Source organism: Anguilla anguilla, chromosome 9 (genome assembly GCF_013347855.1).
Source record: "Anguilla anguilla isolate fAngAng1 chromosome 9, fAngAng1.pri, whole genome shotgun sequence".
Lineage (NCBI taxonomy): Eukaryota > Metazoa > Chordata > Actinopteri > Anguilliformes > Anguillidae > Anguilla > Anguilla anguilla.
Window position 1 is genome coordinate 1,473,804 of NC_049209.1, and position 15,000 is coordinate 1,488,803.

General features: G+C 46.2%; 1 protein-coding gene and 1 long non-coding RNA gene across 3 annotated transcripts in view; one reads left to right on the forward strand and one right to left on the reverse strand.

Moving 5' to 3' along the window:
* Positions 1-4,071, reverse strand: part of si:dkeyp-23e4.3 (rho GTPase-activating protein 7) — a 47,961-nt gene extending 43,890 nt beyond the window's left edge. For both annotated transcript variants that reach the window (XM_035434387.1, XM_035434386.1), the window contains exon 1: positions 3,695-4,071. In XM_035434387.1, coding sequence (XP_035290278.1) covers positions 3,695-3,809 — 115 coding nt within the window. In that variant the 5' untranslated portion in view covers positions 3,810-4,071. The remainder of the gene's footprint in view (positions 1-3,694) is intronic.
* A 369-nt stretch (positions 4,072-4,440) lies between these two features.
* The window catches only part of LOC118235206, a 25,174-nt gene continuing 14,614 nt past the window's right edge, over positions 4,441-15,000 (forward strand). The window contains exon 1 of the long non-coding RNA XR_004766806.1: positions 4,441-4,793. This is a non-coding gene — a long non-coding RNA (uncharacterized LOC118235206). The remainder of the gene's footprint in view (positions 4,794-15,000) is intronic.

Below are 15,000 nucleotides of genomic sequence, written 5' to 3' on the forward strand. Positions count from 1 at the left end.
TGCTCCCCTGAGGCGGCTTGTAAAAAAAAAACAAACAAAAAAAAACATTGAAAGACCCCGAGGGAATGTTTAATATTATTTTATCCCTGGTGAACAGGAATTTCTATTTGCATTGACGCTGACTGCAGCGATCAAGTGCTTCTGAGGACAGAAGTTCAGCCTTTTACTCATGCACCCATCCATCCATCCATCCATCCATCCATTTTCTAAGGCACATTGCAGATCAGGGTCATGGCGAGGGTGGGGTGGGGTGGGGGAATTGCCTATCCCAGCATGCAGTGTGTGAATGGCAGGAATACACCCTGGACGGTTGTCAATCTATCGCAGGGCACACACCATTCACACACCATTCACTCACACACTCACACCTAGGGTCAATTTAGAGTCAGTTAGCCTAACCTGCATGTCTCTGGACTGTGGGAGAACACCGTAGTGCCCGGAGGAAACCCACCCGGACACGAGGAGAACACGCAAGCTCCACACAGAAAGGCCCAAACTCCACACAGAAAGGCCCAAACTCCACACAGAAAGGCCAAACTCCACACAGAAAGGCCCTCGGTCAGGATTCAAACCCACAGTTATGAGGTGACAGTGCTATTCGTCCAACCATTTTCATTTTAACATTTAAATCTGGTGATGCTTATCCTCCATATCTGTGCAATAAGTACCATAGAACTGGCCAAACATGTACCAAAATAGCGTGCTGCACTGAAAACTAGAGGGTTTATGCTAGAGGGTTTATGTATTTTTTATTTAAACTGGGAAGTTATTTTCTGAAGTTACCCCATAACGACAATCTTAAAAACTGAAGACGGTGAAAAATTGTTTCAAATTTTAATTGTTAACTCTTTACTGCTTCATGGTTTCTTCCGATGCGTTTCATAGGCAGAAAAGAAGTCACTGAAACAGAAACTTGCCAATTCAATCTCCATTGAAGAGGACATCTGTGAGCATGTGTACAGTCATGGCAAATTAACTTTATTCAGAGTGCTTTGCCCTGGACCACCCGTTGTCTTGTGGAGATGGGCTTTCTAAAGTGGTCATGTAAATGTCACAGGTGAAAATCAAGCCTTGGGCTCATCCAACTCAAAACACAAGCCTTCGCAGTTTTTAAACGTCAGCGTAAAATGCGGTTTTGGCTGTTTGAGGGGATGATCAATTCACCAGTTGAATATGAAGAAGCATTTTAACAGCAGCTGTTCATATTTCAGGACTTTGTTAAAGATGCATTTTCCAGATCAAGGGCGCTGAAATCAAACACTCCTCCAGCAACAATCCGCTCACCAAATATTTAAAATATTCATGAGTTTCAAAAACAGTGTGTGGAACCCATTTCTAAATAGGTCATAGGTTTTTTTTCTTTTTCTTCTTCTTTCAGATATTCTCTTCGCTGTTGTGAAAACTTGTAATCCGATTCCGCTTCCGACTTTTCAGGCAACATCTGGAACTGCTTTCTCTCTAATCTCGCACCGAGAGGCCTTCCCTCTGTTCCAACAGGCCTCCACGGTTCCCCGCTCTCCCCGAGAATTAGTGTTCCAGTTAAACGCACGTACGAAGCTGACAGGAGCAGAGGAGCAGGCACGTAAGAGGATGGCAGGAGTGGAGGAGCAGGCCAGGCCGTACCCAGGCTGAGCTAATGCTGCAGAAATGCAGCCGCTCTGAAGCTAAATTAAAGCCAGTAATTGATACAGTCAGGCCAATCAGCTCACTGTTCCTCCGCCTGTAAACACAGGGAGGTGCTGAGTGTTCCACCCCCTGTAAACTCAGGGAGGTGCTGAGTGTTACTCCCCCTGGAAACTCAGGGAGGTGCACAGTGTTACTCCCCCTGTAAATGCAGGGAGGTGCTCAGTGTTCCTCCCCATGTTAACACAGGGAGGTGCTGAGTGTTCCACCCCCTGTAAACACAGGGAGGTGCTCAGTGTTCCACCCCATTTAAAGCAGGGAGGTGCTGAGTGTTCCTCCCCATTTAAAGCAGGGAGGTTCTCAGTGTTCCTCCCCATGTTAACCCAGGGAGGTGCTGAGTGTTCCACCCCATTTAAAGCAGGGAGGTGCTCAGTGTTCCACCCCATTTAAAGCAGGGAGGAGCACTTTGAAGAGCACACTCGCCTCACCTGGCTTGCACACTACTCTTGCACACCTCTGCATTTTGGACAGGCAGCAGACAGATCTCACTGTCTTATCTGCAACATGTGTCCAAAATGGTGTAAAGGTCTTTCTGTAGATGGTCCGCTTGCTTAGATCTGCATAAGTACCCAAGACATTTTTCACATTTTTTCACGTGCTTTAAAAAACTTTACGACGCTGCTGTCAATGTCTTTATGATGGGGTATTATCTGAGCATGGGTATTCCTCAGTCTCTGTGGGGCTGATTCCATGCACAGAAGGCCCAGCAGGGTGGTACCTCAGACTGGTGGGCAGCTTGGTGTGCGCATTGTAGTGTCTGAGTGCAGCTCCATATTTGGCCTAAGTTATGACAGCTTTCGGTTCGGGAGTAAATATTAGGACAGCTCTGTGATGTATAGGCTGGGCGAGAACCTCCTAGGGAGGCCAGAACCACAGGGAGAGAGAGAGAGAGGGAGAGAGGGAGGGATGGAGAGAGAGAGAGAGAGAGAGAGAGGGAGAGGGGAGAGCGAAAGGGAGAGAGAGAGTGTGACTGTATTTGCATATGTGTATGGGGGCTGTTTCTATTTTTTTTCTTTCTTCTCTCTTTTTTCCTGGTTGTGGGGGTGTGTTCTTTGTCATTTACAGTATGTACCTTGATGCTTTTGCATCACAAGTTTGCTTGTTGAAAAGAAAGAACATTTGAATTTGAATTTAAGAGAGAGATGGACAGAGAGAGGGAGGGACAGAGAAAGCGAGATACAGAGAGAGACAATGAGAGAGAAAGAAAGATAGTGAGAGAGAGAGAATGACAGACAGAGAGAGGGGCTGCGTTCTCCCACTACTCTGCTGTGGAGTCTCCCATTACAACTGCTATTGGAGTACTTCCTGCCCCCCCCCCCCCCCCCTTGTGTGTTTAGAAACAGTTGGATTCCAGACAATTTAGCATTGCATAATTCTGGGGATCTGTGAATCCAGCAATCTCGTCCTGTAAACTCATTAATGCGATGCAGATGTTTACGGTCGGGACGCGAGCAGCTGCTTTCCCGTCTTCACGCGACCGTCGGCGGGTGTTTGACATTTCGTCGAGCTGGAGACGATAATATTTATTATTAAGCGTACACAGTCCCATCTATGTTTGGATAAAATTATGCTTCATCACTGCCACTTCAAAGATCCACTACGAAAACTGCAGTGTTTGGTCTCGAGTCGCACTGACAGTTTGCACATTCCTGCAGGAGTGCTCTGAATACACTCATGCGCTCGAGTATTTAGTCCCAAATTCACAAACCACAGTCAGCGCGCTTCTTTTTAGGATAATGCTACAGCTTTCTGTCATTCACCATTTACCAAAATTCCAGCAACGACAAGTTACTCTGCGGCAGTGGCGTCCACAAAATGTGTCGTTTTGAGAGACTCAAGCGGAATCGTACTTCCCTCTCCGAGCTGTGCGCGTTCAGCCACGGTTTCACTTTAGGAAGCGCCAAAGACAAGTTCGCGAAATCTCCGCGGGACGGCACGGCACGTAGCATCCGGTTTCGCGGGAATTCCGCGCGAGCGCAGGTGTTAGAGAAGGTAGCGGGATGCCCCTTACCTGACAGCCGCTTCTCCCGGGCGCTCTTCCAGAATATGTCCCAGGCCTTGTTGGTGGAGACCTTCACGTGGTCGCTGAAGGACCTCCTCAGGGGGGTCTTCGCCATACGGGCCATGCTCCCGCGGTGCTCTCTCCGCGAATAATCCCGCCGTCAGCCTGCGCTTAGTCCACGGAGAGCTCTGCTGGAGCGTCGGTCCAGTCCGCCAGCCCGCTGGTCCTGGGAGGAGGTCCTCCCACAGACATCTGATGCAGAAAGTCTGCATGCAATTTGCAGAGAAGTTCTCGCAGAGAGAGAGAGAGAGAGCGAGAGAGAGCGAGAGACGGTGTGAAAGAGAGAGAGAGAGAGGGAGAGCGAGAGAGTGTGAAAGAGAGAGAGAGAGAGAGAGAGAGAGTGTGTGTGTGTGTGTGAGAGAGAGAGAATGTGTGTGTGAGTGAAAGCATAAGAAAGGAAGAGAGAATGTGCGTGAGATTGTAAAAGAAGAAGAAAAAATAATATTTTTTTTTTTAGCCCAACTAGCTAGTGTCAGACCAGCCCAAAGAGGAAATAGCATCTCACTGTCAGCTCCCCCCACCCCCCTAACCCCCGACCCCCTAACCCCCCGACTCCCAGCACAACCCCCTTGCCTGGGACGTAAAGACAGCTCTGAATCTCAGCTGCCATGATTAATAAACACGGCCATTCCTCTCTTTGACAGAGAAATAATAGTAAGTTAGCGAGAGAGGCAGTTCGCCTAGGGGTGGGGGAAACAGATAGACGTCTTCCCCTTTTTTCGTTCTCTTTGAACCGACCGTTTCTTCTTTTCTTCTCATCCTCTTTTTTTTAGTGGATGACTCTTCTGTGTCCTCGTCCCTGTCTGACTTCCTGTCGTGACAGCGGGCGGACAGTTTAAAAACAATGCCCCGCAGCTTCACAGGCGCTCTCTGTGAAAGGGACTCTGTCTCTCGGCGTTCCCGTTTTGAGAGATCCTGCGCTTAAACCCGACGAGGTTTTCGAAAGCAGGACCCGAAGACGACCCGAATGAGGGAGCAGAGGGAAGCGCTCCTCTGAGAAGCTCGAGTGAGAGACAGGTCTCTCGCACCTGCGCTCACCTGAGACCAGGTAATAACCTGTCCCAGAGATCGGTCCTTTTCTCTGTAATCGATCCTTTATAGTGCTGGTTTCAGCAGGGGCTGTCTTCTTGGGCAGAACGAATGTCAGCCTACATCAAAGGAAATTCTGAACTACAGCTGACACAGGGGTGGGGCAGGGCAAGGTGGGGCAGGGTGGAGCCAAACAGGGTGGGGCACGGTTTGGGCGGGGCGTGGCGGAGTGGGGTGGGGCATGGTGGGGGGGGGGGGTGCAGGGCGCAGGCCAGGGCAGAGAGGGGCAGGGTGGAGCCAAGCAGGGCGGGGCAAAGCAGGGCCGGGGCGGGGTGGAGTGGAGCCAAGCAGGGCGGGGCAGGGCCCTGTAAAAAAGGGGACAACTCATGTTAGGAAGAAAGAATAAGTGCATCAGCTTGTGCGCCCATCTGTGGTCCTGCAAACTGAAGGAATGTGCTTTGTGTGTGGAACAGGAAGCAGATGACTGTCTGTAGCGAAAAAAAAAAAGAGGAAGGGTTCTCATAACATAACCAGGGTGAACATATATTGGATTTCAAAAAAGAGAATATGGTGGGAGGCATTATGCACACAATACTCAGCTATTTGATTGTTCATATACGGCCTCTTGGAACAGGCAAAACCTAACCAGAATATTTTTAGGAATTTGTAAGTCCCACCTGGAAGGGCAAAAAAAAAAAATCTCTAAAGAGAAAGTCTGGTCGGCCTAAACATCACCGAATGTCTGAATTTTAAAAAAAGCTTCAGTGTTGAATGCCCTGCAGGTACGGCCCAGTTAATGTCAGACGGGGTTCTGGCGTGGGAACGCGGTTTCAGAAACGACCCTCAGCGCTGTGCAGTCGCCGCGCCCGTCCGTAGCGGGACTGTTTTAGGCTGAGCCCTGTCGCCCCTCTCCGGATCAGACAGCTCCCTCGCTCACGCAGTCAAACACAGAGCGCCCCCCTCGGACCCTCCCGCTCGCATCCACCTCTTACCGCCGTGGCAGCTTTTTTCCCGCCTTTTTTTTGTTTTTTTTGGAAGGCCGAATAAAGGGGGTTTGTCGTGTTCGTCAGAGCGGCCGATGAGCGCGGTGATCGCTTTTCCCCGTTTCCACGGTTTCTCGCTCATGAGAAAGTCCCAGGAGGGTTTTGCTTTTGCTCAAGATGAGAGATGAGAGAGACAGAGCCGCCTCCTACATCATTACCGACAGGCCTAACGCGTCGCCTGGGCTACGGGGGGGGGGCTCATTAATAATACAGACACTGCATTCTGGGGGGGGGGGGGCAGGGTGGAGAGGGAGTAATCTCGGATATAGACACTACACTCTGGGGGGGGGGGGTGGGCTGGATGTCCCGTCTCATGACAGAGTGAGTCTTGGGTCATCAAGATTTAGAATTTGTGAACCAGACACCGTACATGCGCACACAGAAGGCATGCATTTGGCAGCTTGAAACTGGATTTTTTTTGTGGGGGGAGACTGAGGAGATGGGGGGAGGGGGAAATGATTGTGGACTAGGTGGAGGCGGGTCAGGAAGATAGCTATAACAGTAGTGACGGTCAAATTTCAACTTATTGAAAATTATTGATATGGTCTGATCAGGACCACAAACCGAGCACTGTAGTCCGAAACCAGGCATTTGGCAAACCTTGGATGTCATAAGAAGGAATAACCGTGTCCAATCATAACAGTGCCCAGGACTCATCGGGAATACTAACAGTGTCTGAGACTCATAGGGAATAATAACATTGTTCAAGACTCACAGGGAATAATAACAGTGTCCAAGACTTATCAGGAATAATAACAGTGTCTAAGACTTATCAAGAATGATAACAGTGTCCAAGACTTATCAAGAATGATAACAGTGTCCAAGACTTATCAGGAATGATAACAGTGTCCAAGACTTATCAGGAATGATAACAGTGCCCAAGACTCACAGGGAATAATAACAGTTTCTGAGACTCATAGGGAATAATAACAGTGTCTGAGACTCATAGGGAATAATAACAGTGTCTGAGACTCATAGGGAATAATAACAGTGTCTGAGACTCATAGGGAATAATAACAGTGTCTGAGACTCATAGGGAATAATAACAGTGTTGAAGACTCATAGGGAATAATAACAGTGTCTGAGACTCGTAGGGAATAATAACAGTGTCCGACTGACTGTGTGGACTGTGTGGACAGGAAATCAGAACAGAAAAGTTTGGGATACAATATTCTAACATTGCTGCGGATTCCTCAGGTTTTGCATTGCAACATAAAATATTTGGTTCGAAAAAGCAAAAGGGACAACTGCTTTGTTGGAAAGAGCTGAGTGCCAGTAAATTAAAGACCTGTGTGTTGACATCTGTTTTGCATTAAGCTATTTTACTACGGCCTGGTGCTATTGACTCAGGAAATGAGAGAAGATAAAGACAGAAGACTGCATGTGCCTTTCCCTCGTGAATTAGCTCATTGTGCTATAACTTCTCTGAGACCCTTAAGTAATGTCAATACTTGAGGCATTTCATTCATAACTTGGAACCCTGGCCCGCTTCACAGCCTGAGATAAAAGGAAACAATGTTTCCTGCAACAATGTTTCTGCTCGAAGCCACTATACACATACAATGGGTTCCATTCATTATGCAAAACCTTCGGGGGTCTCTGCTATGTTTTTTCAGATTATGATTTATTAGCCACTAACTGTACTAATTTCCCCAAAAATCAAAACAAGCTGAAAGTTGGAGAAGAAAACAATGAACTGATATCTATGATCACTGGATCTATTAAATCATCGAATTATATATCATGTAACAGTGTTAGCTCCCTAAAAGTTTTGTAATATAAAATCAATTAACAAAGACCCTAGACAACACTCATTTAGCTAATCACATCTATTATGTCTCCTAGTAGATAGATAATGCACATAGGTTCTTAATAAAGGGTGCTATGCCAACACAGAGCGGTGTCAACTCAAATGAGAGAAGCAGCTATGTGAGAACTCATACTTCCTTCCTGTAAGTCTGAATCCACTTCAGTATAGCGGTTCCTCAGCAGTAAAGTGCAAACACACACTCCGCTCGTCTCCGCGTGCCGACTGTCCTGTGTGTGTGTGTTAGAACATCTTTACGCATCCGCCCAGAGTGAGGGCCCCCCTCCCCAAAGACCGGCCCGTTTATCAGCGTCCTCATCGATGGCGATTCACTTACCGCCAAGACTTCATTCGGCTGATAACAGCTCTCTCTCTCTCTCTCTCTCTCTCGGAATGGGGTCGGAATGAAACGCGATTACACACCCCGCGGTCTCTGTCCCGCGGCGCAGCTGGAGCTGGAAATCCGCGGGGGAAATGGACTCTGCGGCCGTGCGATCGAGCGGCGGTGTTTTAGACCGCTCCGTCGCGACTGCACTCGCTCGCCGTAACCGCTAAACACGGCTGGGACACCATCGGCCTCGCTTCAGAGAGCAGCGGGCGCTCGTCAGGGAGACGTCCGAGTTCTCACCGAAAGTTTAATGATGGCAATCCACAGTGTGGGATAGAGAGCGTCTAGCGCTGTGCCGATCCCGGTCTCAAACACTTCAAACATCTCCCCTTCACTTGCAATTCCAAGGGAAGCTATTCTTTGCATTTAAAGAAATGATTCTTATTGTCAGTGGCGTGAAATGTGCCTTTAACAAATTTGTCCCTTCGCTGTACAGTCAATTTACCCAGACGAAATTGATTTTGCCTCTCAGAGAGGAAGCCTTGCAGGCTTCTGATCAAGTTCCAAGTGGAGGATCTGTCGGGGGCCACCTTTCTGAAAGGAATCCCCCCCCCCCCCCTTCCTGGATGAAGCCATTGGCAGTTATGGGCTGCCTTGCAGAACTACCATCTTCAATCCCCTCCGATGTGGTCAGAACGGTCTTGTATGTCTGCATTGTACACCACTTACCAAGGCCTAGTGCCTTAACTCCATGTATCTGAGAGCTCATTTAAAAAATATTCTAGAGACGGTTTATCCATGCCAAAGCTCATCATCCCTCCCCACAGTTTTGTATCATTTAGGGAATTTAATAATGTTCCTATTAATGTCCTTATCGTGTTTATGTGAGCTATGGAAGTCCCAGCACAAATCCCTGTGTAATTTCGCTCCCAAAACAACCCAAATCACAGAGGACCCACTTTTATCATTTTTGTTTTGTTTTTGCTGCACTGAAGCCAATGTTAAATCCACTCTGAAGTAACTGCATCCATTGCTATTCTTCTCACTTTGATAATGAGTCACTTTTATCCTCATATGACCCGCCAATTCATTTTCATCCCCTGGAGGGGACACGAGTCTTTGGTCTTAATCTCAGGAACCATTTATTCTACAAAGCTGAGACCTGCATTGCAAGAATACTACAAAAATAAAATAAGTAATATTTTTGAAAATAGTTTCACTGCAACACGTTTCTGTTCATGCAACACACCTCAATATTATGTCCAAAAAATATAAAATACTTTGAAAAATGTTTTTTTTTGTGCCAGTTCTCATGAGGATGTAATGCTTCTGAAAAAGTTAGATTTGAGTCAGCACATTTTTATTTTTTTTATTAAATTTTAAAAAATTAGATGAACATTTTTTCTCCATCTCTAAACAAAATGTTTTGATCGTCCCTTACGCTGCATTGTGTCCCATATGATCCATTTTCCAGTCTATAGCGTATCTACGCCTGTTTAAAGACGCAATCGGTGTGATCTCTCGATGCAGATCAGTATCAACATCACCACATTTACCGCTTCTATCAGTGTGTTGCCATCACGATTCTCTCCACGGTCCAGAGATAAGATTTGCCTGAAGATTTATTCAAACGCTCTGAAAATAATCTCTCCAGGTGATTTCAGCGCTCTCCCTGCTACGTACCTGTTCACCCTTCCGTGGAACCCGTTATTGATGGCGTAGCGTATTAATGTTATGGTTTAAATCTCAGCGGTTTACGGATATGAATGATTTTCCTTGCAGGAGCTTGTGCACATGCTAATCTGACTGCGTTTATGTACATATGAGCATTTCCTCCTGAGGTTTACCTCATCGCCTGGAGGAGATTACTGATCCGTTCCTTCTGCTCCATATTTGCATACATATCACAGGGAAGTACAGACACAGAGTAGGGGCTGCCTGTCTGTACTGACAGAGCACAGGGAAGTACAGAAGCAGAGTAAGGACTGCCTACTCTGACACACACACACACACACACACACACACACACGCACACACACATATGAATACTTTTATTCATGTCCACATACCAAAGTAACATCAAAGGACATAAACAGATGAGACACACAGTACATAATAATGACATGAGAACTGCCAGGTTCATTAGGGATATAGATAGCAGCACCTCCTCAGAACACACACACACACACACACACACAAACAGCAGCTCAACAAGATCTCTAGCTGTTGAATGAGACATGCTTTGTTAGGGTTGGAGTGCAGACCTACAGGACGGCAGATCTCCAGGCAGCCCTGGCTAACAGAACTCTTTTACTTCAATCATCTGCAGGTGCATGTGCTCTGAAATAACCTCCGATTTAAAATGGAGCACTCAAAACCTTAACAATGCATTATTTTTCATATTAGTTGCTTTTATTGATATTTGGTGTAGTCGTGCGTGACTGTACAGGATAGATGCAAACGTGCGTTAGCTCTAATGGGTTTGCGATGTAGACATCAATAACAGGCCATGGTTCGATGAGAGAATTGATAATAACAGAGCCATTAATCAGCGGAAACGAATTGAAGCAATCAAAGTTTTATTTACGGCTAATGCGCCTCAATTCGTCCGTCCGAACCCTGCTCCTGCGCAGAAGAACGTGCTGGAAAAGATCTTCAAAATGGCGGAGAAACCCGAATAAAACGAACCGGCTTCAACGCGCCCCCTCGCAGCCGACGGAAACCTCTGAGGAGCCGTCTTCGACCGTTCGCAGGACCTTAAAAGGACGAAGGCTTTGAAGCGTTGAGAATGTGACCCCCTCTCCCCCCCCCCCCCCCCCCCCCCCCCCCCCCCCCCCCCCCCACTGTAAACCGCGACGTCCCCGAGGGCTCATTGTCATCTTTGGAGCGTGTTCATCAGTGTCAGCGGTGGTCAAGGCCGCCATTAGCCCGGGCCATCTGCTCAGGAGCGGCGTCCTGACGTCCCTTCAGTGCGGCGGGTAAATAGGAGCTTCGGACGGCAGGACGGCGGGAAGAGGGAGCGGCTTTTAGCGGGCGGAGGGGCGGGAGTTCGCGGGAGTTCGCGGGTGTGCCGCGCGTTCGGCCTTAACGATGCGCAATTACTGATCTTTTCTGAAAAAGTTTCCCATTTAAAACTTAAGCTGCTAAGTCCGTAAAAAGAAAATGATTTTTAAAAAAATACAAGTTTCTGTTCAAGTTTCTCCTTCAACTTCTCTTACAATGTAGGTTCCCCCCCCCCCCCCCCCCCGCCCCAGATCACCAGCCAGCACTAAAATACTGCAGGTGTAGTAAAACTGTATCCAGGTTTTATTGTAAAATTCCCCAAACATGGACTGACACACGCAATGACTGCACTGCTCTCTGTGCTCCTGCAGCCCCAGGAGGTTTATCTCTCACCGTATCTCGTGGGATCGTCATCGGCTGGTTAATATTTAACAGGTCGTCCCTCGACTCTGGCCTGTGAGTCATCGCTCTTTAGCCAAACTGGTGATTTCAGGGCCTAGTTGGGTTCATCATTTAAATGCTCTGAAGGAACAGACCCCCTCGTGCTCCTGCTGTAGCGCGGAATCACTTAAAATTATTTTCTTTCCAACTGCTTGTGTGAAAGCGCCATTATTAAACACATCGCCGCCAGAACCTCCAAGTTCAGTTGATTTCTGAATCTCTGCATGGTCATGTTAAAATGAAGGACATGGATCTCTAAGACGAAAGGAAAAACAAGGAAGCACGGGCAGGGAAATGGATTGCAAAGCAATGGCAAAAAAAATGTTTCCATTTCAAATAACACCATAGCCCCAAGTATTGGTGTCTACCAGTGGGTACAAATGGCTGTTTGTAGGGCAGCTAATGTGTTTGTTGTTGCAAATGTGGAAAACAAATGCCAGCACTATTATTCCAATAGCAACAAAGATTAAGAAAATTAAAAAGCATTTCCTCGAATGTGAGTGTGTTATACGGAAAATGAGAAACAGAAGCAAATATTAATTTACCATTAACAAACAAATCACCGGTTCCATTAAATACAACATTTATTTGTGCATTCTAAAAATTAAGAAATTAAACGCCAGACTGTTCTCATTAAAAGAATGGACAAGGTTAGCTTATAAAATTATATTATTGCTTTAAAAAATATATAGACTTTGGGTGAAATAAACTGGTCCTGATTTACCTGATTTTCTCTGGATGGAAAGGAAGCATGACCAGAGAAACCTTCAGTACATGAGATTATATTGCCCTTCACAGTGATTCATTTTACTGTCTGTTTATGGGACACAGGGTAGATTTAGTCTGTTTATGGGACACAGGGTAGATTTAGGGGACATCATTGCATGCTTTATAATTGCTAATAACGGTATGTGTGACATTCTCTCTTCCCTCCAAACCACCCCAGTTGCTTTTTGGCTTTATTTAATGGAATCTACCCCCAGGCTCTGGGGTTTTGGTGCCCCTAAACAAGAATATTTGGGGGTGAGTACTCAGGGGAGCCGGGGGCAGTGTTGTCAGAACTGGGGGGGGGGGGGGCTGCACAATGGGGGACGGAGGCTGAAGCAATTAAAATGTGCTCCAAAATAACATTTTAAAGTTGAGTTGTGTAGTCAGGGGACGTCTGTGGCCCTAAACGACTCACAGAGTGTCTGTGCCAGTGGCTCTGACTGCCTGCACTCAGCTTCCTGTCTTCAGCTTCCTGTCTGAGGAGTATTAGGGACTCTGATGCTGCTTTACTGAAGGTAAAGGTGCATAGTGTGGAAAACTGTAGTGCTAAGGAAAGAACCCTCGCCTTGAATTAGAGAGGAAGAAATCAGTACTTTCATCGTTTAAAAACAGGGTTTTTTCCCCCCCATGTTGTCTGCCAGTCAGGAATTCTGGGTATTTGTGATTTCCTCCTGACTGAGGTGTCAAAGGTCGAATTACATTTTTGACTGTGTGCACGCATGCTTCATGTCATTCTCATTGTTCGGTTTTCTCTGCAAACAGAGCATCAACAAAAACCAAGTGGCATGCACAAGACAGGATAACAGACATGGCGAAGTAAAGCTTGTCGCTGTGAGGATCGAGTAGAGTAACCGTCACATGGTTTTAACGAGGGCAGGTCCTCCGATGAGCGATGGTGGCGGTGTGACGTAAGCAGAAGCAGAAGAAGAAAAAATAAAATAATTCAGCCAAACGGCGCTCAGTTTGTTCTCTGTTTCTGAGCGAAAATATTTTGAGCGATTCCAGCGTCCTTCTGCGCTGACAACAATGGAAGAGAGGATAGAGGAACTTTGGTGAGGCAGAGAAGGAGAAGCAAAACTTTTAGTTCTTCTTTTTTCAGGTCATATGTTGCAAATGATATATATATATATAAGGGGCAGAATTGTCTGTTCATAAGCCATTGCTGACTGAACCACTCCAAAACCTGATGACACAGTCAATTTCACTTGTATTAGGGAACCGCGTCCTCTTAGGATAAGCACTGCTTTATGTCTGTGCTTACTTTTACAGAACGCTATGAATTCCAGCCGAGGAGGCCTTGTGTACTTTAGCAGTCTGTGGAAATAAAAATTTATCCTCACCACCAGCACTGCCCAATACAAAGACTGGAATGTCTGAAGTTACTGTCCTAAAAATGCTATAGCCACTGCACTATCACCAACATTGGTTATACTGAAAATTCTGAGTGGATAATTATCGTCAACCTCAGTCTTAGCAAGTTTAATGAATCTATATCTGCGATGAATATAATTCTGTAAATTGCTTCTTTCAGTTTAACCATAATGAGTAATATGTCATAAAATAGATACTTTAACCTGCTGTGTGTTTTGTAAAGGTCACTGTTTTTGGCGGGGAATTGCAGGCAGTTTCACTGACATTCACTGTCAACAGCCGCGCTGCAGTTTTAAACTGTCAAAACTGTTCTTTAAATGTCAGTTACCACAGAGTTCCACTTTTCCTTATTGCACTAGATGGTTATTTGTCCTTTCGTTATGGAAGTAATACGGTCTTTGATGAAAGTACCGTGTACAGAAATAATCCTGCTGCTTGCGTTTAGAGTTCCCTGTCAGGTGACCCAGTCTTCACGTGGATGGTTACATTATTACCTTATGTCTTGGCCTGCACCTTTAAGCACTACGCATTCCAGTGCGTACGGGTTTATATATCGTGCTTTTGGTTTGTATACTGTGCTTTTGTAATTACTCAAACGATTGAGGTTATGCATCTTGTTCTAGGGTACAGCTTTATTGCCTGGGAACTTAACAGGGATCTGATAAGAAGCCTACGCCCCCCCCCCCACCCTTATCCACCGTGTCCAAATACTACCCAGCTCTGTGTAAAACGCATTACATACATACACACTCAGAAAGAAGATCTGGCCTCCCTCTCACCCCTGAAAGACATCTGTCAGGAAAGGGTGGCCTGGCCTCACTGAAACAACAGGAAGGTGTGACTCAAACGCAAAAGATCTACTGGCTAAACAGTTTGATCTACTGGCTAATAAGACTGATCTACTGTCCACTCAGATTGATCTACTGGTCAGCCACAGTCTGCTGAATGTAATTATTAACAGGCTCTGAGATGAAGTGGCTGGAAACCTGATTTAATTTGCGCTATCTGAGTCATAGCTCTGTTATTATCACTCTTCTCAGTGAACCATGGTTGTTATGGATAGCTACACAGCAAACCCATTAGAAGAAACACATCTTAAAACATGCATTTTGATTTTTTAATATCCTGTACTATCATGCACTGCTACGCCAAAATTAAATAAAAGCGATTGATTTGAAAAAATAATAAATGACTGTAATTACACTTTAAAAATCCCACTGTAATTCAAGCAGTGATGTCCCGCACACAATCTTTTAATACAGAGCCACTGAATGAACGGCACGGTAACGTTTCTATGCTGTTAATGATCGATGTGCTGGCGCTTAGCATTTCTGAAGCCGCCACTGCACGAAGAACTCTTTCCATTAAAGCGAGCTTTGCGTTTCCTTTCATCTCCTCACGCCTGGAAGTGGCTGCGTTTAATTGGGGAGATTACTCCCGTGAATGGGGCGTCCGGCGCGGCCGC